At 37.4% G+C, this 26,765-nt stretch overlaps 1 protein-coding gene across 1 annotated transcript in view; it reads right to left on the reverse strand.

The window, feature by feature from the left end:
• Window positions 1–4,565: 4,565 nt before the first annotated feature.
• LOC118855093 (vomeronasal type-2 receptor 26-like) overlaps window positions 4,566–26,765 on the reverse strand; it is a 42,209-nt gene continuing 20,009 nt past the window's right edge. Inside the window, 4 exon segments of the mRNA XM_036765212.1 lie at window positions 4,566–5,494; window positions 12,074–12,197; window positions 13,297–13,515; window positions 19,214–20,014. Of these exon segments, the coding sequence (XP_036621107.1) occupies window positions 4,566–5,494; window positions 12,074–12,197; window positions 13,297–13,515; window positions 19,214–20,014 (2,073 nt within the window).

The following is a 26,765-nucleotide window of genomic DNA, read 5'->3' on the forward strand; positions in this document are numbered from 1 at the left end:
TGTTACTATTTTATGCAGCTGTGTAAGACAATTTTTGGTCATTTGACTGGTATGGCAATGAATGAGTAATTTAATTTAGGTAAAATTTTCATTTTTATTATTTGAGCTCTGCCTAACAACATGCAACTGATTTTTTTTCATTTATTTAGATCTGACTTTATTTGTGTGATAAGTGTTTCATAATTATATTCATATAGGCCCTGGGTTTGTCTTGGTAGGTACACTCCCAAGTATTTTATAGTGTCTACAGTAACTTTCAATGGAATTTCTCTTTCTATCTCTTGCTGTTTGCCTTTGTTAGTAATAGATAGAAATGCTGAGGATTTATGTGAGTTTATTTTATATCCTGCAAATTTGCTTAAGTTATTTATTATTTCAGGTAATTTTTTACTTGATTCTCTAGGATTCTCTAAGTAAATCATCTTTTCATTTGCAAAGAGTGATAACTTAGCTTCTTCTTTGTCTATTCTAATCCCTTCAATTTCTTTTTCTTCTCTTTTGCTAAAGTGAACATTTCATAGTACCAAATTGAAAAATAGGAGTAGTAATGGGCATTCTTGTTTCATACCTGATCCTATTGGGAATGGATCTAGTTTGCCCCATTATATATAATGCTTCCTGATTGTTTTAGGTAGATACCACTTATAATTTGAAGGAAGACTTCATTTATTCCCATGCTTTCTAGTGTTTTTAATAGGAATGGATGCTGTATTTTGTCAAAAGCTTTTTCTGCATCTCTTGAGATAATTATATGGTTTCTTCTAGTTTTGTTCTTGATATGATCAATTATGTGGATAGTTTTCCTAATATTGAATGAGTCTTGTATTCCTGGAATAAATCTGACCTGGTCACAGGGTATTATTCTTGTGGTAAGTTGTTGCAATCTGTTTGCGAAAATTTTATTCAAAATTTTTGCATCAGTATTCATTAAGGAAACTGTTCTGTAATTATCTTTCTCTTTTTTGACACTATCTGTTTGAGCTATTAGTTCCATATTTGTGTCATAAAAAGACTTTGGTAGGACTCTTTCTTTGCTTAGTTTCCAAAATACTCTTTGAGGTATGGGAATTAAATTTGCTTGAAATGTTTGATAGAATTCACATATAAAACCATCTGGCCCTGGAGATTTATTCCTAGGGAGTTCATTGATGGCTTGCTCAATTTCTTTTGCTTAGCTGGGGTTATTTGGATATTTTATTTCCTTTTATGTTAAACTGGGCAACTTATATTTTTTGTAAATATTCATCCATTTCCATCAGGTTTTCACATTTATGGGCACACAATTGGGCTGAATAGCTCCTAATTGTTGTTTTAATTTCCTTGTCATTGGCAGTGAATCCACCCTTTTGATTTTTGATTCTGGTAATTTAATTTTCTGGTTTCATTTTTTAAATCAAATTGACCGGGAAAGCAGGGACTAGCGTGAGCTCCCCACCAAGTCCCTCCAAAAACCTATAAAAATGGCTTTGAACCAATTCTAGAACTGCAGAACCCACAAAGCAGCAGAGAAAAGCAGGGCTCCATCCCAGGACAGCCTGGATGGTCTCTGGGTGAGGTCTATCCCACACGGAGCTGGGAGCGGAGTGGAGCAGAGCCCAGCCTGAGCGGGGCGGACCAACCAGACCAGGAGCCGGGTGGAGCAGGCCCTAGCACCCTGAATCAGTGTGCTGTGGCAGTTACCAGACTTCTCAACCCACAAACACCAAAGACAGTGGAGAAGGTTAGTGGGAAAAGCTGCGGGAGTGGAAGGAGTTTGCTGTTTGGCCACTGCCCTGGGGCAGCAGAGGTGGGGCAGCTACAGCTGCAGTTGCTTCCGGGCTCTGACCCACCTGGTGGGAGGAATTAAGTGGCAGACCAGAGCAGGAGTGCACAGCCTGCTGAAGATCTAAGCCCAGTCTGAGGGGGGGTTCTTGGGGAAGGAAGAGTGCTGTTGTGCCAGAGCTGGCGCATCCCCCCCAAACATGGAACATAGAACTCTTTAGTCTACAAGCAGTCATACCCCACTGAAAAACTCAAGGGTCAAGTTAGTTGGTTGGGAATATGGCCAGGCAGCAAAAACACACCCAGATTCAGTCTCAGATTTTGGATTCTTTCTTTGGTGACAAAGAAGACCAAAACATACAGCCTAAAGAAGTCAACAAGGTGCAAGAGCCTACACCAAAAGCCTCCAAGAAAAACATGAACTGGTCCCAGGCCATGGAAGAGCTGAAAAAGGATTTCGAAAAGCAAGTTAGAGAAGTAGAGGAAAAATTGGGAAGAGAAATGAGAAGGATGTGAGAAAACCATGAAAAACAAGTCAATGACTTGTAAAGGAGATGCAAAAACATATTGAAAAATACACTGAAGAAAACAGTACCTTAAAAATAGATTAACTCAAATGGCAAAAGAGCTCCAAAAAGCCAATGAGGAGAAGAATGCCTTGAAAGGCAGAATTAGCCAAATGGAAAAGGAGGTCCAAAAGACCACTGAAGAAAATACTACTTTAAAAATTAGATTGGAGCAAGTGGAAGCTAGTGACTTTATGAGAAATCAGGATATTATAAAACAGAACCAAAGGAATGAAAAAATGGAAGACAATGTGAAATATCTCATTGGAAAAATCACTGACCTGGAAAATAGATCCAGGAGAGATAATTTAAAAATTATTGAACTACCTGAAAGCCATGATCAAACAAAGAGCCTAGATATCATCTTTCAAGAAATTATCAAGGAGAACTGCCCTGATATTCTAGAGCCACAGAGCAAAATAGAAATTGAAAGAATCCATCGATTGCCTCCTGAAAAAGATCCCAAAAAGAAATCTCCTAGGAATATTGTCGCCAAATTCCAGAGCTCCCAGATCAAGGAGAAAATACTGCAAGCAGCCAGAAAGAAACAATTTGAGTATTGTGGAAACCCAATTAGAATGACTCAAGATCTGGCAGCTTCTACATTAAGAGATCAAAGGGCTTGGAATGCGATATTCCAGAGGTCAATGGAGCTAGGATTAAAACCTAGAATCACCTACCCAGCAAAAATGAGTATCGTGCTCCAAGGCAAAATATGGATTTTCAATAAAATAGAGGACTTTCAAGCTTTCTCAGTGAAAAGACCAGAACTGAATAGAAAATTTGACTTTCTAACACAAGAATCAAGAGAAGCATGAAAAGGTAATCAAGAAACGGAAATTGCAAGGGACTTACTAAAGTTGAACTGTTTTGTTTACATTCCTACATGGAAAGATGACATGTATGATTCATGAGATCTCAGTATTGGGGTAGCTGAAGGGAATATGCATATGTGTATGTTTAGGTATATATGTAAGTGAATGTGTATGTATGTATATATCTATGTGTATATGTATGTATGTGTATATATGTGTGTATATATGTATGTATATGTATATGTGTATGTATATATATATGGAAAAGAGAGAGAGCAGACACAGGGTGAGTTGAAGATGAAGGGAAGATATCTAAAAGAAATAAAATGCAATTAAGGGATGAGAGAGCAACATACTGAGAGAGGGAGAGATAGAATGGGGTGGATTTTCTCGCATAAAGGTGGCAAGAGGAAGCAGTTCTGTGGGAGGAGGGGAGAGGGCAGGTGAGGGGGGAATGAGTGAACCTTGCTCTCATCAGATTTGGCCTGAGGAGGGAATACCATACATACTCAATTGGGTATCTTACCCCACAGGAAAGGAGAGGGAGGAAGATAAAAAAAATAAAAGAGGGGGATGATGGAGGGGAGGGCAGATGGGGGTGGAGGTAATCAAAACAAACACTTTGGAAAGGTGACAGGGTCAAGGGAGAAAATTCAATAAAGCGGGAAGGGTTGGGAAGGAGCAAAATGTAGTTAGTCTTTCACAACATGAGTATTGTGGAAGGGTTATACATAATGATACACATGTGGCCTAGGTTGAATTGCTCGATTTCTCAGGGAGGGCGGGTGGGAAGGGAAGAGGGGAGAGAATGTGGAACTCAAAGTTTTAAAAACAGATGTTCAAAAACAATAAATAAAGTTTTTGCATGCAACTAGAAAATAAGATACACAGGCAACAGGGCGTAGAAATTTTTCTTGCCCTACAAGAAAGGAAGGGAAAAGGGGATGAGAGGGGAGGGGGGTGATAGAGGGGAGCGCTGACTGGGGAACAGGGCAACCAGAATATATGCCACCTTGGAGTGGGGGGGAGGATAGAAATGGGGGGAAAATTTGAAATTCAAACTGTTGTGAAAATCAATGCTGAAAACTAAATATGTTAAATAAATAAATTTAAATTAAACAAAAAGGATGCTGGATGGACGTACCAAAGATTATAATGGAAACCAGGTTCTCATATCTTTAAATTCATTCATAGTTTTCCACTCATTTTAAATCATAATTATATATTAAGTGTCTGTTATTTGTAAGCTATTTCAAAACAATGGCTAATCTAATTTTATTTCTATTCAGAAATCAAGCAGTAAAACTGCTTTTGAAATGCTATTAGATTCAAATAAAGAAGAAAGGATGATATTAACAGAACTTGGAAGGTGCATAAGCTAGATACATTTCAAATATGGCCTTAAGATAGAGGAAGCAAGGAGCTACTTCACTGTGATTGATGAGGAACAGGGTTTAGCTTTCTTTTTCAGTAACTCTAAGGTATTTCTCTCCGACCTCAGAAGAATCACATAGCACTTGGGAGCAAAGATGCAAGTGAGAATCCCAGCACTGGAGGTCAAGATGCAAAAGACTTCCATGGCTACCATGGCCTTGCCCTTGGTGCTCTGATATGTGGGCAGAAAGGCTATCCAGACACTGCAGAATACAAGCATGCTGAATGTGAGGTACCTGGCTTCATTGAACGTGTCTGGCAGATTCCTGACCAAGAAAGCCATGGTGAAGCTCCCCAAGGCCAGCAAGGCCATGTAGCCCAGGACGCAGTAGAAGGTAAGGATGGAGCCCTCATTACACTGAATGACAATGAAGGCAGGCTCTGCATGCATGTCCATCTCCAGGAATGGGGGATAGGTCCCAAGCCAGATGCCACAGAGACATATTTGGATTAGAGTACAGATTGAAATGAGAGAATAAGATGCTGTGGAGCTCAGCCACCTCCTGAGCTGACTCCCTGGATTTATGGTCCTGAAGGCTAGAAGCACAGTGACAGTTTTATCTAAAATGGAGGCAATGGCCACTGTAAACACAACTGCAAATATGGTTTGTCGCAGGAGGCAGGTGGTAGTGTTAGGACGACCAATGAAGAGCAGGGAACAGAGGAAGCAGAGGATGAGGGACACCAAAATAGTATAGCTGAGACTTCGGTTATTGGCTTTGACTAGGGGAGTATCTCTGTGCTTCACAAAGACTCCAAGGACCAGAGCAGTGAGGAGTGAGAAGCAGAGAGCAGCAGAGGCCAGAGTCATTCCAAGAGGTTCTTCATAGGCCAGGAAGGTCACAGTTTTATCTAAGCATCTATCCCTCTTCTTGCTTGGGTACTGATGTTCAGGACACAGCAGACACTGCCCTGAATCTGTGCACAAATAAAATAAGAGTCACAGCATATCCCATAGAGATGATAGTATTCTATTTCCAATAAAGCACAGATTTAGTCATTCCACATCAAGCTCAGTCTCATTTTGAATTCCTCCTTCAAAATTAGGACAACAATTTTTTCTTTCTTTCTTTCTTTCTTTTTCCTTTCTTTCTTGAATTCCATATTTTATTATTTAATGCATTTTAAAAAATTTTCAGCATTGATTTCCACAAGATTTTGCTTTACAAAGTTTCTCCCCATTTCTACCCTCCACCAACCACAAGATGGCATATATTCTGATTGCCTCATTCCCCAATCAGCCCTCCCTTCTGTCACCCCACTACCCCCATCCCCTTTCCCCTTACTTTCTTGTAGGGTAAGATAGATTTCTATGCCCCATTGCCTTTATATCTTATTTCCCTGTGGCATGCAAAAGCAACGGTTTTTTTTTGAGCATCGTCTTTTAAAACTTTGAGTTCCATATTCTCTCCCCTTTCCCCTTACCATCCACCCTCCCTAAGAACGCAAGCAATTCAACATAGGCCACACATGGATTATTATGCAAAACACTTCCATAATATTAATGTTTTAAAAGACTAACTATAATTTCCTTCCATCCTATCCCAACCTCATTTAATCAATTTTCTCCCTTGACCCTGTCCCTTTTCAAAAGTGTTTGCTTTTGATTACCTCCTCCCCCCTCTGCCCTCCCTTCTATCATCCCCCCTTTTTTATCCCCTTGCCCCTACTTTCCTGTGGGGAAAGATACCCAACTTCTCACACCCCTTAATTTAATTTTTTTCAGATATCATCCCTTCATATTCAACTCACCTTGTGCCCTCTGTCTGTATAAGTGCATCTTCCCTTCAGCTACCTTAATGGTGAGAAGTGTCTCTTGAATTACACACATCATCTTTCCATGTAAGAATGTAAACAATACAGTTCAACTTTAATAAGTCCCTTATGATTTCTCTTTCTTGTTTATCTCTTCGTGCTTCTCTTGATTCTTGTGTTTGAAAGTCAAACTTTGTATTCAGCTCTGATCTTTTCATTGAGAAAGCTTGAAAGTCCTCTATTTTACTGAAAATCCATATTTTGCCATGGAGGATTATGCTCAGTTTTGCTGGGTAGGTGATTCTTGGTTTTAATCCTAGCTCTTTTGATTTCCAGAATATCATATTTTAAGCCGTTCAATCCTTTAATGTAGAAGCTGAGAGATCTTGTGTTATCCTGATCCTGTTTCCACAATACTCAAATTGTTTCCTTCTGACTGCTTGCAGTATTTTCCCCTTGATTCGGGAGCTCTGGAATTTGGCGGCAATATTCCTAGGAGTTTTCTTTTTGGGATATTTTTCAGGAGGTGATCGGCAGATTCTTCCAATTTCTATTTTACCCTCTGGATGTTGAATATCAAGGCAGTTCATTTTTTGATCTTGGCTTTCAGGTAGCCAAATCATTTTTAAATTTTCTCTACTGCATCTGTTTTCCAGATCAGTGGTTTTTCCAATGAGATATTTCACATTGTCTTCCATTTTTCATTCCTTTGGTTCTGTTTTAGAATCTCTTGGTTTCTCATGAAATCACTAGGTTCCACTGGCTCCAATCTAATATTTAAGGTGATACTTTCTTCAGTAGTCTTTTGGACCTCCTTTTCCTTTTAGGTAATTCTGCCTTTCAAGGCATTTTTCTGCTCCTTGGCTTTTTGGAGCTCTTTTGCCATCTGGGTTATTATATTCTTTAAGGTGTTATTTTCTTCAGTATTTTTTGGGTCTCCTTTAGCAAGCTGTTGACTTGTTTTTCATGATTTTCTTGTATAACTCTCATTTTTCTTCCCAATTTTTCCTCTACTTCTCTTACTTACTTTTCCAAATCCTTTTTGAGCTGTTCCATGGCCTGAGACCAATTCATGTTTTTCCTGGAGCCTTTTCATGAAGTCTCTTTGACTTTGTTGACTTCTTCTGGCTGTGTACTTAGATCTTCTTTGTCACCAAAAAAAAAAAAAGATTCTAAAGTCTGAGTCTGAGTCTGAGCCTAAGTCCATTTTCACTGCCTGTTGGCGTTCCCAGCCAGCTACTTGACCCTTAAGCTTTTTGTCAGGGTATAACTGCTTGTAGAGAGTACTTTGTCCCAAGCTTTAGGGGCTGCACTGCTTTTCTCAGAGCTACTTCTACACAGTGATCTCTGCCACAGCAGCGCTTCTCCTCCCGCAAGAACTGCCAGCCAGGACTGCCACCGAGATCCTAGCAGGGCAAAGCAAGCTTTGCAATCCCACTATGATCTTCCACTTATGTCTTCCCACCTAGGTAGGCCTGGTACCAGAAGCCACGACAGCTGGAGCTCTGGAAGGAGCTTCAGGGGCTTCCTGTTGCTGCCACTCACAGCACTGCACCACCTCCACTGCCCCTGGGTCTGGCCCCAACTCCTCTCACTCCGATCCAGCAGTTTTTCCACTAATCTGCTCTGTTGTATTTGATGTTTGTGGGTTAAGAAGTCTGGTAATTGCCACAGCTCAATGATACAGGGCCTTATGACTTGTTTGCCTGACTCCCAATCTGGCTGGTCCTGGGGGCCCATGTTGGGCTGGGCTCCACTCCTAGAACCTTGAGATAGAGTCTTCCCAGTGACCTTCCAGGCTGTCCTGGACTGGAGTCTTGCTTTCCTCTGCTATTTTGTGGATTCTGGAGGTGTAAAATTTGTTCAGAGCCATTATTACAGGTGTTTGTAGGGACCTGGGGAAGATCTTAAGCAGGTCCCTGCTTTCCAGCTGCTATCTTGCCTCTGCCCCCCAGGACAACAATTCTAGAAGCTGAATTAAGGTAAACACATACTTCAGAATCTTCATGTTTCTACTTCTGGTGAAAATAATGTGGTGAAACAATGGATTCCATCTCATATGCTTACTAAAACAAATTTGAAACTGTCTATAAACATTCCAATATTAAACCACCTACAATGAATCTGAAGGAGTCACTTTATAAATTAGCAGCTCTTGGGGGAGGAGCAGTACTGCAGTGGCAGAGCTTGTTGTGTAGCTCTGAAAACAACAGCATATCCCCTAAAGCTTGGAACAAAGTATTCTATACTCTACAAGCAGTCATATCCCAATGCAAATTCATGGGTCAAGTAAGTTGGCTGGGAACATGGCCAGGCAGCAAAAACAAACTCAGATTCAGACTCAGACTGGAATCTTTTATCGGTGACAAAGAAGACTAAAACATACAGCCAGAAGAAGTCAACAAAGTTAAAGAGCCCACATCAAAAGCCTCCAAGAAAAACATGAACTTGTGTCAGGCCATGGAAGAGCTCAAAAAGGATTTGGAAAAGCAAGTAAGAGAAGTAGAGAAAAAATGGGGAAGAGAAATGGGAGTGATGTGAGAAAACCTTGAAAAACAAGTCAATGATTGGCTAAAGGAGACCCAAAAAATACTGAGGAAAATAACACCTTAAAAACAGACTAATTCAAATGGCAAAAGAGCTCTAAAAAGCCAATGAGGAGAAGAATGCCTGATATTCTAGACACTGAGGGTAAAATACAAATTGAAAGAATCCAGCAATCACCACCTGTAAAAGATCCAAAAAGAAAACTCCTGGGAATATTGTTGCCAAATTCCAGAGCACCCAGATGAAAGAGAAGATAATGAAAGCAGCCAGAAAGAAACAGTTTGAGTATTGTGGAAACACAATCAGAATAATACAAGATCTGGCAGCTTCTACATTAAGGGGTTGAAGGTCATGGAATATGATATTCTGGAGGTCAAAGGAGTTAGGATTAAAACCAAGAATCACCTACCCAGCAAAACTGAGTATCATGTTGTAAGGCAAAATATAGATTTTCAATAAAACTGAGGACTTTCAAGGTTTCTCAGTGAGAAGACCAGAGCTGAATCAAGAATCAAGAGAATCAAGAGAAGCATGAAAACATAAGCAAGAAAGAGAAACCATAAGGGACTTACTGAAGTTGAAGTGTTTTGTTTACATTCGTACATAGAAAGATGATATGTATAATTTATGAGACCTCAGTGTTAGGGTAGCTGAGGCGAATATACGTACATACATATATACACACATATACATATGTGTGCATGTATATATATATATATACACATATACACATATACATGTGTGTCTATGTGTGTGTGTGTGTGTGTGTGTATATATATATACACACACACACACACACACACACACACACACACACACAGCACAGAGGGCACAGGGTCAGTTGAATATGAAGGGATGATATCTGAAAAAGTTAAATCAAATTAAGAGATGAGAGACAAATATATTGAGAGAGAGAGAAAGGGAGAGATAGAGTGGGGTAAATTATCTCCCATAAAAGTGGCAAGAAAAAGCACTTCTGTAGGAAGGGAAGAGCAGGCAGGTGAGGGGGAATTAGTGAATCTTGCTCTCATTGGATTTGACCTGAGGAGGGAATAACATACACACCCAACTGGGTATCTTACCCCACAGGAAAGAAGGAGGAAGGAGATAAAAAAGGTGGGGGCACGATATAAAGGTGGGCAGATAGCAGGAGAAGGTAACTGAAAAGAAACTTTCCAAAAGGGTCAAGGGAGAAAATTGAATAAAGGGGGACAGGATAAGAAGGAGCAAAATACAGTTAGTCTTTCACAACATGAGTATTGTGGAAGGGTTTTACATAATGAAATGCATGTGGCCTATGTGGAATTGCTTGCCTTCTTAGGGAGGTTGGCTGTAGAGGGAAGAGGGGAGAGAATTTGGAACTCAAAGTTCTAAAAGCAGATATTCAAAAAAAGTTTTTGCATGAAACTAGGTAATAAGATATAAAGGTAATGGGGCATAGAAATGTATCTTGCCCTGCAAGAAAGTAATGGAATAGGGGATGGGGCGGGGTGAGTGGGGTGACAGAAGAGAGGGCTGACTGGGGGATACAGCAACCAGAATATATACTATCTTAGAGTGGAGGGAAGGTAGAAATGGGGAGAAAATTTGCAATTCAAACTCTCATGAAAATCCTGAAAACTAAAAATATTAAATAAATAAATAATCCAAAAAAATAAATACACAAAAGATCAAATAAGTATCTTAAATAATCTAATATCAGATGAAGAAATTGAACTAATTGTAGAGGAACCAGACAAGCAGGGGGCAACTCTTGATTCTGATGGATCCACAGGGGAAGTTTGGAAACCTTTAAAAAAAGAATTAGTACAAATACTACAATCATTATTCTCAAGAACTTAGAAAGGCTATTACAAGATACATTTCATGAGGCAAATAAAGCCTAGTACTCTAAGTAGAGAAGCATAAAACACAGGTGATATTTTTAATATTATTAATAATTTCCTATTGAGAAATTTTGAATGAACTCTGGTCAAATATTCCACAGTGATTCATCCAAGACAATATTCATCTTATGTAAGTTGCATTTATAGTAGAGATACAAGAACAGTTCAACATTAGAAAAAAATGACCTAAAATTTAAAATATCCAACACCAAAAAATTATCTCATCACATGGGTAAAAATCCTTTCACCAAATAAAATAAATAAATAACCTCTTAAACCTCCATATTTTTGTATAATGAAAAAATCCAAGAACTTTAAATAGGAATGGAAATCCCATTCCAAAATACTGCAAAGGTGCAAAAAACATAAAAAAATCTATGTGACTAATGAAAATCCCAGTATTGATTCAACTATGAAGAGATTAAAGAAATAGCTAACAACTTAAATAACTGGTAAAATAGTGTACCCTCCTTGCTTAACCGTAACAATATAATAAGAATGCAAATAAAAATTCAGGGACTCCATGAGGCAGAAGTGAGGAGTGACTGCAATACATGAATGGGGAGAAAAAAATAAAGAAATACAGAGGTCATTGCATTCAGTGAAAGATGAACAGACCAAAAAAAAGGTCCAAGTTTTTGAACACATTGATTTACTGAGAGATTCATGCCAACTACATGACAAACAAGGACCAGGCCTCTTCAACTTTGACATTGGACCTCAAAGGCAGAAGGATGGAGTGGGGGTGTCAGATTGTTCTAAAAGTTTTTGTGAACCAAGCTCAGTTGACTGAGGACTCCAGCCCCCAGGAAAATAGCCTTTGAAAAAAACTCCCTAGAGTAGTCTGATTAATTTTGGTTTGCACCAAGGGATGTTTTCTTGAAGACTACTTCCAGAGGCCAGATGATCTATGCTTAGGTAAGGTTTAGATTTTTAAATTCGGATTATTAATATTTCCCTTGGCATTGGGTAGTTTAGGATTAAGTTTTAGATTACATTTTCCTGCAGGAGGGGGGAAGTTTATAATTTGGTGATAAGAGTGGGGAAGGATTTTGGATTCCAGCAGTAGTAATATACTTGTGGATTCTTCTTGGATAGGTTTTTGGTATCTTGAAGCAGGGCTTTCTCATGATAACTATAGGAATGACCAGAAAAGACATTGCCTGAAAGGGATGTAATAATTGGAGAATTATTTTAACTCAGAAAATATTATTTTGGTAAGTAAAAGTCACTTCAGTTTAAGACTCAAAAGAAAAAAGAACAAAGTCCATTATTTTGGGAGAAGGACTGTTTATCTTTAGGAACCCACCTGTCTAATTAGAAAATGTCCCTTCAGGACAGGGGGTGCAATCAAAGCAGCAGACGGGCTGGCTTTCACGGACTGTCTTTTTTAATCCAGGGCCACAACTCAGACTGCATATGGAAGTTGGAGTCTGGGTTTCCACCATAGAAAGGGAGAAAATGTTACTGTAAGAATAGTTGCTGAAAGATAGATGCACTGAGATGACAGTTTCAAATCTCTCCTACAAAAGACATTTAGAATAATGCATTTGCAGTTCTGCAAGGCAAGCATGATCTAGTTCTCAGTGGAGGCTTCCTTCCTATATTTCCATCTTCCAGTCTAGATCATCTTTTCCCCAAAGAGCCTGTACAGATTCTCCAGTAGGCATAATCAAGATCCTTGATTTGCTCTTTTAACTGTAACACCTTCTGGCACATTTTCTCCTCAGAGTTCAGTATATTTTTAAACTGCACTCCATTTTGAACAGGTAATGCTGAAATAATTTAATGACCACAAAAGGGGAAATATTTCTTTAATTTTCCCTGAGAAGTCTTGATTTTTGTGTTTTCATAAATTATCCCAAATATTTCAACAAATCATGACTTTAGAGAGTATGTACTATAATTAACTAATTAGACAGTTCATCTTGATTGAATCTAAGTAAGAATCATAAAAATTGGTTTAGTGGATATTATTCTTGTGCTGACCTTTGGAGCTTCTGGGGACCGTGAAGGTGGTATTCATCAAATTACACAGACACATGAAAATGCATAGGTACATATATTTGAAATCAGTAGAATACATAACCAGAACATTTAAATAAGGAACCTCTAAAAGCCATTGTCCTTCTTCCAGATGCAAACTTGGGATCAATTATTTATTTATCTGTAGAATTCCATATATTGGATAGTCTTTGGTGTAATAGGTCCCTTTGGGGAAAAAAATTGTCCACTCTACACCCTATTGTTCTTCTTCAAACTTCATCACTTGATCTGGGACATTTCAAGATTCACTTAGCATGAAGAATCCAGCTGATTATGTAATGTAGCTGGAAAGAATGTGAAAGTAGTATTGGGAGGAAAAAGGAAATTGGAGCTCTGTCTTACTGAAAGCAAAAAGAAGAGTAGGTGGATGTTCGCATTCTGTCACAATCATTTCCAGTGTCTTTGGGGAGCCAATGAAGAACCAACAGTTTCTAGGACTCTAAATAGGCATATTTATGAAGCAAATATTACTCACTGGTTCCTTACCTGAGGGAAATCGTCTGGCCAATCTATGTCTTCTTCATTAATGCTGAATCCCTGACCATGAGACATCACCTTGCCAACTTTCACCAGTGTCTCTACATGATTAGGTAATAATTTAAAATTCAGGATATCATATGTCTCAGCAGTCATCCAGGTTCCATCCCCAGATGACACATCACTGGCGCTATTCACAGGATGGATGCACTTCAGGAAGTGATGGAGCTGGAGGCAAGGACAGGAATTTGTTAATCCTTGGGGAAAGATGGATTGATGCCTATGTCCTGGACTTGACTGTCATAACAAAATAGGCTCTGAATTCGGAGCTTCCTAAAGTTGTAATTCTCTCTTTTCTTCAAATTCTTCATCTTGAGCTCCTCTTAGAGCTCTACAATCTTATTCTCCTTTTCTGTAGCAAACCATGGACAATGGAGGAATAACAGAGACAGTAAACAATTATGTCATAGGTATTGAACTTATCACAAAACGTATTTCATCCTCCTTTCACCAAATCAGGAATTTCTTCCAAACAACTTTGAGGTCTTTCATTCCAAGATCTTTTTTAATCCTATGGTCACAGAGAACTCAGTCCTTCCTCATGCAGAAGCTTGCCATTTCTTCCCCATTCGAGTATGAGATCCTCAAGAATTGGGACTTTCTTTGCCTTTCTTTGCATCCCCAGAACTTTTCATGTTTCCTAGCAGAGAGTGGATACTAATGAAATGTGTATTGATGGATTGTTTTTAGGAGGAATATTACTTTTTCTATTAACATCTATTTAATAAAAAGTCTGATGTAAGTATCTAAAGTGGCAGCTGATAAGGTAAACCAAAAATAAAGAAAAAATTCACATTCATAGTGATGCAATGCAAGGTAAAGAATGAAGAACAAATAAAAATGATAAAGTGATCAAATAATCTGTAAAATTCAATGGTGAAACATAAATAGGAAGATGAATAATTTCAATGGAAGTAATTATAAAAGAAATTACATAATGACAAATTGTAAAAAAAAAATTAATGCAATGTGAGAAATGTTTCAGAAGCAGAGGTTTAAATAAAGCTAGAATTTGTTTTTTTGAATAGATAGAATCTGTATGTCCCTGTTCAATGGAAAATATTCAAGGAAAATTCCAAGAGAGATGGAAAATGTAGCGTGAGGAAGGTGAAAACAGAAGAGGTCACATTCTTCTCACTAAGAAATGTTATGGCAAGATTAGGGGAAAGGAAAGAATCTAACAGGCCAACAGTAATAACACATGTTTGGTGTTCAGTTGCTGAGTCCTGTACAACTCTTCATGATCCCAACCACCATAGCATGCCTGGCCCTTCTATTCTCCACCATAAATCAAAGTCTGTTCTACTTAATGTTCATGGTTTCCATGGCACTTATCTATTCATATCATCCTCTGCTGTCCATTGTTACTGAAAAATCATAGCTTTAACTACACAGACCTTTGTCAGCAAAGTTTGATTCAGGTAATTATACTATACTACTGTGGGCAAGAATCTCTTAGAATAAATGGAGTAGACCTTATAGTAAATGAAAGAGTGAGAGATGTTGGGGCAGCTAGGTGGCACAGGGAGTAGAGCACTGGCCCCGGAATCAGGAGAACCTGAGTTCAAATCTGGCCTCAGACACTTGATACACTTACTAGCAGGGTGACCTTGGGCAAGTCACTTAACCCCAGTTGCCCTGCCTTTCCCCCCTCAAATAAAAAAAAAAGATTAAAAAAGAGTGAGAAAAAGCAGCACATATGTATTGGAATCTAAGGCAAGCCACTCAACATCTTAATGATACAAGTCTATGCTTCCACCACTCATACCAAAGAAACCAAAGCTGAGCAGTTCTATGAAGACCTACAACATCTTCTACAAATAATATACGCAAAAATGATGTCACATTCATCTTAGGGGATAGGACAGCTAGCATAAGGGAAAACAGAGAATTGGAATAAAAGGCAAGTTTGGCCTTGTGGTAAAAAATGAATCTGAAACTCATATAAAAAAGCCAATTTGTATTGCACAAATTCTCTAATCCAGAACAGTAAATAAGAAAAGCAAATGCAACATATAGGAAGAATCACATGAACTTAGCATTCAGTACCAAATTTCATACCTGGCCAAACTATATATGTGAGTGTATTTGTGCACACTCCTGTATGTATGTCTGTATAAATACATATGTACATATGTAAACATTGAGAATTCCAGAAATTCTAGAAAATGGGGTAAAGTTTCCAAAACCTTGGGCATTACTGAGAAAAAGTGTCCTTAGTAAATTTTAAAAGAGTGGACAGTCAAAGAATTAATGAGTCATTTGTAGGGAAAAATTATTATGATCCCTTTGAGAGAGATATAAAGAGACAACAGCAAAGAATAGATCAGTACATTTGACAGGAAGGAATAAAAAGAATTTTGAAGAGAAAAGTAATGAAGTAGGAAGTATATCTGGGAACATTTACTGTGCCCTGTAAATGAGCTTCACAGATAAAGTCCAAGCTAATGAAGAAAAAAGGAAAAGGAGTACAGTGGATAATCCTTAAATCTCCTGCCTAAATAAAAGTCATTGAATTTAGCTCATTAAAATTATTTACCAGGCAGACCCAAGATGTTTAGATGAGAGGCAGCAACCCAGCTGAATTCTCTCAGTGTTCTCCTCCAAACATGTATCAAATCAAATTATGGAGCAGGATAACCAATAAAAGCTCATGATGGGGCATTTTCTCAGGCCTAGACAGCTTATAAGGTTCTAAGGAGAGGACTGTGACACCTTTTTGGGACCTAAACCAGATTGGATATGATGAAATAAAAGCAGTGGGCATTGGAGGCAGCTGAAACAGCAGCTGCAGCAGCAGCTTCAGCAAATCTGCCAACAGACTTTCCAAGGGAGAGAGGAGCACTAGTCCTTGAGGCTGTACAGGAGCAGGGTATGTGGTCACAGTTCCAAGGCAGAGAGGTAGTGTTTCTTCTTGCAATTAAAGAAGAGCAGAATTGCTTCCTGGGTAAAGACCACATCCCAGACAAAGGGAGCAGTTACTGGTCTTCTCCCTGGAGAGTACCTTAGAAGCACCAATGACATGTGGAAGCACAGAACTAACTCTTTTAAAAAAACTGTCCATAAAGGACTAATACTTGAGACAGAGCCTCACATACCCACCCCAAGACCACAGTCCAGTTTTAAGGTAGAGTTCAAAATCAAAAATATTCTGGGAAAATGAGTAAAGAACAACAACAAAAAAAAATCCTGACTGGAAAAAGGTTCTATGGTGGCAGAAAAGTTCAAGACACAAGCTCCAAAGAAAATAGCAATATCGGAACAGCAACAAACAAAGCCTCAAATGAAAATTCAAATTAGACACACCCATAAGAAGAATTCTTGAAAAAGTTAAAGAAACATGAGAGTGGTGGAGGAAAACTTAGGGAAAGAATTGAGTGTGATACAAGAAAAACAGCTTGGTAAAAGTGGCACAAAATATAATAAAGGAAATATCACCTTAAAATAGAATTAGGAACAGAACCAAGCTGAAAGAGTAAAGGCAGGGGATTATCTGACCTACCCTCAAATAATGTCTCAAAATAAATTCTGAAGTGGGAGAACCAAAAAAGGAGTGTGGGAAACTATATGACCACTTAGAAGATGAGCAGGAAAGGTCTGTCTCACTGGAATGGGAGTAGAGTGCAGTCCAGAAAAAGGCATACCTCCAGAAGGCAGCAGCTCTCCCCAAGAAATCAGTACCCATGACACTCTCCTAAATTTAGTCTGCATTATTATCACTTTATTTTAACCATCACTTTGTTTCTAGATGATTTTTTTCTTCCCAGACAATCAAGAAAACAATAAATCAAGCCTTGATTTATAGCAAAAACAAAACTAAATAAAAATATTCTGGAATTCTGCCAGGATTCAAAGACAAGTGTTCTATCCTACAGCTAATATTAGTAGTAGTTGTCATAGAGGTACTTATAGTAGTTGACTTCATGATAGTTGTAGTAATAGTAGTAGTACAAGAAGAAGAAAAATTAGTAGTATTAATAGTGGTATCATTATCATTATTGGTATTATCATTACTATTATTATTATTATTATATAATTGTACATTTTATAGCGTACTATACATTATGTTTTTTATAATTACATTATTTAATGTAAATTATTAAACAATTACAATTGTTTAATAAATGATAAATATGACAAGAATAAATATCTTTTTTAGTGAAATAAGCATTTATATAGTATTTAATATTTGCCAGATTCTATGATAAGTAATTTACACATATAATTTTCTTTTATCCTCATAACAAACCTCAGAGGTAAGTACAGTTATTGTCACCATATTATAATTGAGGAAACTGAAACAAACAGAGGTTAAGTCACTTGCTCAAGACCACACAGCTATGAAATGTCTGAAGTTATATTTTAATTGAGGTCTTTCTGCTTCTAGACTTAACACAAAGTCAATTATCATAGTTGTCTAGTTGTTAAAAGAGAAACCAAACAAACAAAAAATAACGTTTAAACAGTAACAAAGCCAGTTCACGAAAGGCAAGAGCTTCTGTCTCTAATTTATGATCCTAGAAGCAAAGCCTCAAACCAAAGCCCTCAGAAACTATACCCAATTGATCCCATTCTTCTACCGGTCCATCTACCAACCTCATTTTGCTAACTGAGAGACTGATTACAGGAATTGCATTCTCTGATTCATACACAGACCAAAGAATTCTTTATCTAGTGTTAGTTTTTTTTTATTCTAATGTAAAACTCATTCTCAGGGGACAGTAAAACAAGTAGATGGAAATCAAGCAGAGATATTTCTATTGTCATTTATCATTTTTCCATCTACTTTGAGCTCTATTCTTATCTTTTCTTCAATTATTCTCTTTCAAGCAATCTAAAATCTGCAAAAAAGAAAAGAAAAAATAACTTTCTATTAACCTCATTTCCTCACCAGAATCAGATAATTCTGATCTTTGGTTTTCTTGGAATTATTCTTATAGGACTATTTCATGTTTTGTCTTGGTAATCCTGTTACATGACCATTCTTTCTTCTCTTCCACATATGATATATACATCTGAGTTTGTGATTGAAATTTTGGTGGCTCGTCATTGGCTTATACAAAAGTCTTGTTTTTCTTCCTCACTGGTATAATTCCTATTTTTGACTGCTAAAGTAGTATAATGGACATTCACATTTATCCTGAGAAGACTGATCACATAGAACCTCAGACCACAGAAATTTTCTTATTGAAATGTTTAAAATGTGCTCTCTCCAAATCTAGACTGCTAATCATTCTCTACCCATATGTTCTCTCTTGTATAGTAAACTCCACTAGGCTATGATCACTCCCTTTGTCTCCAGTTTCCCAACATTTCCACAGTAGCAAGCAATTCCTTCAAGCCCTATGTAACATATCTAAGATAGAATCACCAAAAATAGATTCTTCTGCATTTTAAAAAAATGAATACATCATTGCAGAAAGTATATCTATGTATAAATATCAACTATGCTGTTCAGCTATAGATGCTGATAGAAGTTAAAATAAAATCTATCAATTAGAAGTTGTACAAAGAATATTGGCATTTGTAGGGTAATGACCAGGCCACTGTGAAGTCCCTCAATTGGAAGAGATGTAATGAAACTCTCCTGCCACATAAACTCATACCCAGAGAGATGTGTAAAAAACACCAACAGCTTCACCAAGGTGCCTATATCAGAGTTGAAATAAATGCCTAATATGTGAGGTAATTTGAATGATTTTACACATAATTCAATGTAACCAGAAATGAAAAATATGGGAAAATATTAGAGAATAAGAGATAGTATTGAAGTCTCAGGTCAGTGCTGTATCATCTTTAAAACAGATAATTTTTCCCAAGTTACCAACTAACCCAACTGTTCCCAAGAGTGGAAGAGAAATGTTACCTTCCAGGAAAGATCTGGGTTTCTTCCAAGTCCTGATATCTCTTTTGCCTCAGACTGGAGCATTTCATGGAGAGCATGGGCCACTAAATATACTGCATTGTAAACATTAGAGTTCAGTTCTGTTATGATCATGTCAAAATTTATAAGAGGGAAATCTGTCAAGGAAATGCCTTCTGGGCAGAAAGAATATAACATTTCTACATGACTTTGTTCTGAAAGTCTGCAATCAAAGATTGATTCCCAGAAAGACTTTAGGAAAAGGTCCTCAGGGTTCACCCTGGGATTCAGGCTTCTTACAAAATCTGTGAACCCAGGAATCTCCTTCTGAGCTTTAGAAAATAGCATTGTACCATGAAAATTGGAAGACAGTTTAAAAGTAGAATCAACAGAAAAATCCCAAGAAGAGGTGGTGACCAACATCTTATGATAGAGTGTGTAATACTTCAATGTGGCTGATAGTTCTTGAAGGGAGTCTGTATCTCCATAAATAAAAATCACATTTGATGATGATCTAATGATCCTAAAAATGAATAGAATATCTTCACCATTTCTAAAGTTTCTGGGCACTCTTTCCTTAAAAGCCACACACAGACCATTCCTGAGCATCTCCTCTTTCAGATCCCTGAAGAAATTTTCCCCTTTCACATTATCTGAAATGACCAGTCCCACCCAAGTCCAGCCAAAATGGAGCATCACTTGGATGAATGCGAGGTGAAGAGTGGATTCCCTGCTGCCCATCTGATAGACATATGGATACTGAACTTTATCATTCAGGAGAAGATCAAATGGGCCATAGCTGATCTAAATGAAAAAAAAAGACTGGAATGGTGATTTAAGGTCCTTTAGAATAGCATTTTGTCCTCCTTTACGTTTGTATATCAAGCAAAAGTCAGAAGCTTACAGAGAGCAGCAAATGAATAAATCCTAATCAATTTTAATTTATATTTTCAGGTCAAAATTACACTTTTATGAATGGTAACAATTTGAAGAAAATTCTAAAACTGTACCTGACCTTGAATCCTGTCTCCAGTGTCTCCATCAAGCAATTACTAAGTGTCTGCTTGAAACTTTCTGATGAGGGAAAAATCAGTTGTCTCCAAAAAAATTTATCTTTTAGACAACTCTATTGATTAGAACCATTTTCTTAATTTTGTAACTAAATCAGCCCTTTGGAAGATTCATACATTTCTCCTATTTCTTTTGTGTTGATTCAAGTAGAACATAATGTCTCCTGTATAACCTGTTGGTTAAATATTTGCTTTTTATAAAATATTTACTTCTTTATTATTAGTTTTCAACATTCACTTCTGTAAGATTTTGAGTTCAAAATTGTCTCCCCCTTCCTTCCCTCCCCTACCCCAAGATAGTAAGTAACCTGATATAAACTATACATGTACAATCAAATTAAACATATTTCCACATTTGTTATGTTGTAAAAGAAGAATCAGAACAAAAGGAAAAAAAAAACATGAGAAAAAAAAAAACAAAAATGAGAAAATAGTATCTTCATTCAGACTTCATATTTTTTTCTCTGTGTGTGGATAGCTTTTTCCACCATGAGTTTTTGCAACAGTCTTAGATCATTGCATTGCTGAGAAGAGCTTAATCTATCAAAATTAGGCATTGAAAAATGTTGCTGTTACTGTGTACAATGTTAACTTCACTCAAAATCAGATCATGTAATTCTATCCAGGTTTTTCTGAAATTTGTCTGCTCATCATTTTTTTGAGTTTAAATCATAATTCATTTATTTAATATTTTTTGTTTTCAGCATTAATTTTCACAAGACTTTGAATTACAAATTTGCTCCCCATTTCTACCTTCCCTCATCCAAGATGGCATATATTCTGATTGCCCCGTTTCTAGTCAGCCCTCCCTTCTGTCACCCCACTCCTCCCCATCCCCTTTTCCCTTAGTTTCATGTAGGGCAAGATAGATGTGTATGCTCCACTGCTCCACTGAGTTCCAAATTCTCTCCCATTTTCCCTCCCCACCCACCCTTGCTAAGAAGGCAAACAATTCAACATAGGCCACAGTATGGAAAACCTTTCCACATTACTCACGTTGTGAAAGACAAACTATATTTTGCTCCTTCCTATCCTATCCCCCTTTATCCAATTTTCTCCCTTCACCCTGTCCCTTTTGGAAAGTGTTTGCTTTTGATTACCTCCTCTCCCCATCAGCCCTCCCTTCTATCATCCGCTCTTTTTTATCTTCTCCCTCCTTCTTTCCTGTGAGGTAAGATACCCAATTGAGTGTGTATCGTATTCCCTCCTCAGGTCAAGTCCGATGAGAGCAAGTTTCACTCATTCCTCCTCACCTGCCCCCTCTTCCTCCCAACAGAACTACTATTTCTTGCCACTATTATGCAAGATAATTTACCCCTTTCTCTCTCTCCTTTTCTCCCTCTCTCAATATATTCCTGTCTCATCCCTTAATTTCATCTTTTTTAGATATCATCCTTTCATTTCATATTCAACTCACCCTGTGCCCTCTGTCTATCTATCTATCTATCTATCTATCTATCTATCTATCTATATCTATCTATCTATCTATATCTATCTATCTATCTGTCTGTATACACACACACACGTGTATTCCATTCAGCTACCTTAATACTGAGGTCTCATGAATTATACACGTCATCTTTCCATGTAGGAATGTAAACAAAACAGTTCAACTTTAGTAAGTCCCTTGCAATTTCCGTTTCTTGATTACCTTTTCATGCTTCTCTTGATTCTTGTGTTTGAAAGTCAAATTTTCTATTCAGTTCTGGTCTTTTCATTCAGAAAGCTTGAAAGTCCTCTATTTTATTGAAAATCCATATTTTGCCTTGGAGCATGATACTCAGTTTTGCTGGGTAGGTGATTCTTGGTTTTAATCCTAGCTCCTTTGACCTCCAGAATATCATATTCCAAGCCCTTTGATCCCTTAATGTAGAAGCTGCTAGAGCTTGTGTTATACTGATTGTGTTTCCACAATACTCACATTGTTTCCTTCTGACTGCTTGCCGTATTTTCTCCTTGTTCTGGAAGCTCTGGAATTTGGTGACAATATTCCTAGGAGTTTTCTTTTTGGGATGTTTTTGAGGAGGCAATCAATGGATTCTTTCAATTTCTATTTTACCCTCTGGTTCTAGAATATCAGGGCAGTTCTCCTTGATAATTTCTTGAGAGAAGATATCTAGGCTCTTTTTTATCATGGCTTTCAGACAGTCCAATAATTTTTAAATGATTTCTCCTGGATCTATTTTCCAAGTCAGTGGTTTTCCAATGAGATATTTCACATTGTCTTCCATTTCTTCATTCATTTGGTTCTGTTTTATAATATCTTGATTTCTCATAAAGTCACTAGCTTCCACTTGCTCTGATCTCATTTTTAAGATAGTATTTTCTTCAGTGGTCTTTTGGACCTCCTTTTCCATTTGGCTAATTCTGCCTGTCAAGGCATTCTTCTGCTCATTGGCTTTTCGAAGCTCTTTTGCCATTTAAGTTAGTCTATATTTAAGATGTTGTTTTCTTCAGTATTTTGGGGGGTCTCCTTTAGCAAGTCATTGACTTGTTTTTCATGGTTTTCTCACATCATTCTCATTTCTCTTCCCAATTTTTCTTCTGCTTCTCTAACTTGTTTTTCCAAATCCTTTTTGAGCTCTTCTTTGGCCTGAGACCAGTTCATGTTTTTCTTGGTGGCTTTTGATATAAGCTCCTTGATTTTGTTGACTTCATCTGGCTGTATGTTTTGGTCTTCTTTGTCACCAAAGAAAGATTCCAAAGTTTGACTCTGAATCTGTGTATATGTATATGTGTCTGTGTGTATACATTTGTATATATGCATATGTTTACATATATACATATACACACATATACATATATATACATATATGTACACACACATATATACTTATATATGTATGTATGTATATATATATTATATATATATATACTTGGTGATATAGAGGATCATATTGGAATTAGAGGAAAGAGAGTTATAGATAAGGGTAAATTATCTCATAAAAAGTTGTGCAGAAGAGCTATTACAGTTGAAGAAAAATGGGGAGCAAGGTCAGAAAACACTGGAACTGTAATCTCTTTGTAAATGGCTCAAAGAAAGAATACTACACACACTTAGTTGGGTGTAGAAATCTAATTTACACTATGAGAATGTAGGATGGGAAGTGGAAAAGAGAAAAAAAAGAAAGGTGATGATAGAAGAGAGAATATTGCAATGGAGGCAGAGGTTAGCTGCAAAACAGACTTTTGATAAGGGACATAGTTAAAAGAAGGGAAAAGTATAAACAGCAAAAAATTGGATGGAGGGAAATAAAGTTAGCAATAATAAGTTTGGAAATACTTTTTCAAGCAAGTTTCTCAGATGGATAAATGATCAAAAGACATGAACAGTTTTCAGGTGAAATAATCAATGCTACTTATATCCATAGGAAAAAAAATGCTCTAACTCACTATTGATTGGAAAAATGAAAATTAAAACAGTTCTGAGGTACTATCTCATACTTATTTATTGGGTAATATGATAGAAAAGAAAAGAAACACGAATGTTTGAGGGGATGTGGGAAAAAATGAGAGATCAATACTCTATTGGTGCAATTGTGAACTGATTCAATAATTCTGCAGAGCAATTTAGAACTATGCCCCAAAAGCTATAAAACCATGCATATTCATTAACCTAGCAATACTCTACTATGTTTGTATCATAAAAGAGATAAAAAACAAAAAGAAAAAAAGAACTATATGTATGAAAATATTTATAGCTGCTCTTCTGTGGTAGCAAAAAATGGAAATTGAGGGGAAACCCTTTGATTGGGGAATGCCTGAAGAAATCAAGGCATGCGAGTATGTTGGAATATTATTGTGCTGTAAGAAATGATGAGTGGGATGCTCTCAGAAAAACGTGGAAGGACTTATATTAGCTGATGCAAAATGAAATGTACCATGTACAAAGTCACAGCGATATTGTAAAATGATCAGCTGTGAATGACTTAGCTATTCTCAGCAATACAATGATGCAAGACAACTCAGAAGAACTAGTAATAAAAACAAAGTTATCCATCCCCAGAGAAAGAATGGATGGTGTTTGAATATAGACCAAAGCATACTTTTTTCACTTTATTTTTTCTTGAGTTTTTTTTGGGGGGGCTATGTTTTCTTTCACAATATGACTATTATGGAAATGTTTTACATGACTACACATGTATAACCTGTATCAAATTGCTTGTATTCTCAATGAGGGGGATGGAAGGGGAGAAGAGAGAGAATTTGGAACTCAAATTCTTAAAAATGAATGTTAAAAATTGTTTTTACATGTAACTGGGGGAAAATAAAATACTAAACAAAAAAAAACACTATTTTGAAAAAAAAGATATTAAGACACACTTTGTTTTTCCAGAGCTAAGACCCAGCAAGCAGGCTGTGTCTTGACCTTGGTATAACAACAATCCTTTGGACTCACCCTCTGGATGATCTCACCCTCTGGCAACATGTATTGCTTTGACCAGCACAAGGTATTCTCTGAGGGATTTATGGTTTTCATATTAAGTGATAACTACTTAGATTTGTTGGAGCTTCGCTATTTCTCCAGGACCTGAGGACCTGAATGAGCTGATGTGCTGAAGCAGAAAGTTATGAATCACTCCTTCTGACATTCTAACAATTCCTGTTCTCGTAACTGCTACATGAACTGAGCCAGTTGCTGTACTCCTGTTCCTACCATGTTAATTCTGGTTCTGTACCCTACTGAATGATCACATGGCTCAACAATTTTAATAACTTAGGGATTATTCCCACAAGACCCAAGAACACCTGAACTATCCCAAAGATGCCTGAACCCATAGGAACTGTTTACTCAATACCTAAGAATGACTTTGTTGGATCCCACCTTTTTGAAGTTTTCAGGGTTAAATACCCTACTGCAGCAATAAGCCATGAGCCCTGCTCAGGAAGACTTCAGTTTACAAACCTGTTTTCCTCACTATGAAACTGATTAAAGTTCTGTTTGATATGCGACTCTCCTGTCTCTAGCCTTCTTTGTCTGGCTCTGGTTACCTACAAATTGGGGACTGGTCCAGTTGACACTATATTTAAAATTCTTCTATTGTTTAAATTGGTGCCAGTGGTGGGATGGACATAGAGTTGAAGTGTTGAACTCTCCGGTACCATTGGGAACAGTTGGGAACAGACTAGGCAGTACTGGGGTTTTCTCTGGAGTCATATCCTCCCTTCCCCCTCCCCCATTTGGTGAGTCTCCTGCCCTTGCTCCTGTTCCATCCCCAGACTCAGGTTTCTGTTAACTTCACCTTTCTTTGTGACGAAAACTCCAGGGCTCCTACCATGACCCAATTCATCCTGGATCACTGTGATATAAATATCTTTTCTTCACACATCTGTTAATTGGCCCCACTGCATGCCTGTGTAAATTTGAGAGCAGTGCCTCTACTTTTTTGTGTGTGTTTGTTTTTCCGCATGTGTCAGCACTCTTTGTTGCAAGTCAACCTGTTTAGAGTTGTGTTGTGACCTAGCCTGATGTTTGGATGTCTGTCATTTTGTCTGCATCTTTGCAAAATGTAAAATGTCTGTGTCATGCTTGTGTTGTGAGCTAGATTCTGTCACCTTGAAAACTTCTAAGGGATGTAGGCAGAGAGTTTAGAACACTAGAAAAATAAATGAACTTTCATATTTGAAGAATGTGTCCCAGTAGACAGCACTAACTCCTACTTTAGGCTTTCTACAGGAAATGGAATTATAAGAAAAGAGTAAAAAACCACATTTTTTTCTGTCATTTTAACATTGGCCGAGTTGGAATTACAGAAGTAAAATCATATAATCAAAGTTTGTGGAACCTAAAAAAGTCTTTACAGCTTAAGTAGTTTGGAGATTAATAATTTTAAGGTTCAGGAGAGAACTCCTGAGACACTGGGTAATTCCAGGAAGTGACACCCTTCTGAAATATCATAGCAACTTTCGGGGTACCAGCGTGTAGAACTTGTTTTAAGGAAAAATAAGGATTAAACTTTCTAAAAGTTTTGATAGCAAATGACAAGATCAATAGTTTCTTTGTTCTAAGGCAATGAAGGAAGGCAGTTAGTTTGAAAGTAATCCCAGCATAAAGAAAAAAAAAACAGGTAAATGATTTGCACTTAATAGCAACCTCTTTTCAACACTCCTTTGATATTTCTGTTTTTAACCTCTTTTGTTAGTAACCTTTACCTCCCCACCACCAATTCTCTAAACAAATTAGGCTGACTATTTCTAATTGGCATCATTCTGATATTATTCTCCTCCTCAAGATCACAGCATGGCTGGCAGTCACTCTAGCAGAGGAGGATGAAATTAGTAAGAAAGAACTTAGATATATCAAAAAGAAATTGTTCCTTGCAATATCCTGTCTCTCCCGACATCTTTTCTGCACCATTAGGAAAGCAAATTATGGTCCCTTTAATCAACAAGCAACACAAGCTTGGAGTCTGGTTATACTATAGAAAAACCTGGCCCCTGGAGGACAGAATATAGAATAAAAGCTAGGGTGGAGGCTGAAAAAG

This window comes from Trichosurus vulpecula, chromosome 6, assembly GCF_011100635.1.
Source record: "Trichosurus vulpecula isolate mTriVul1 chromosome 6, mTriVul1.pri, whole genome shotgun sequence".
Taxonomy (NCBI): domain Eukaryota; kingdom Metazoa; phylum Chordata; class Mammalia; order Diprotodontia; family Phalangeridae; genus Trichosurus; species Trichosurus vulpecula.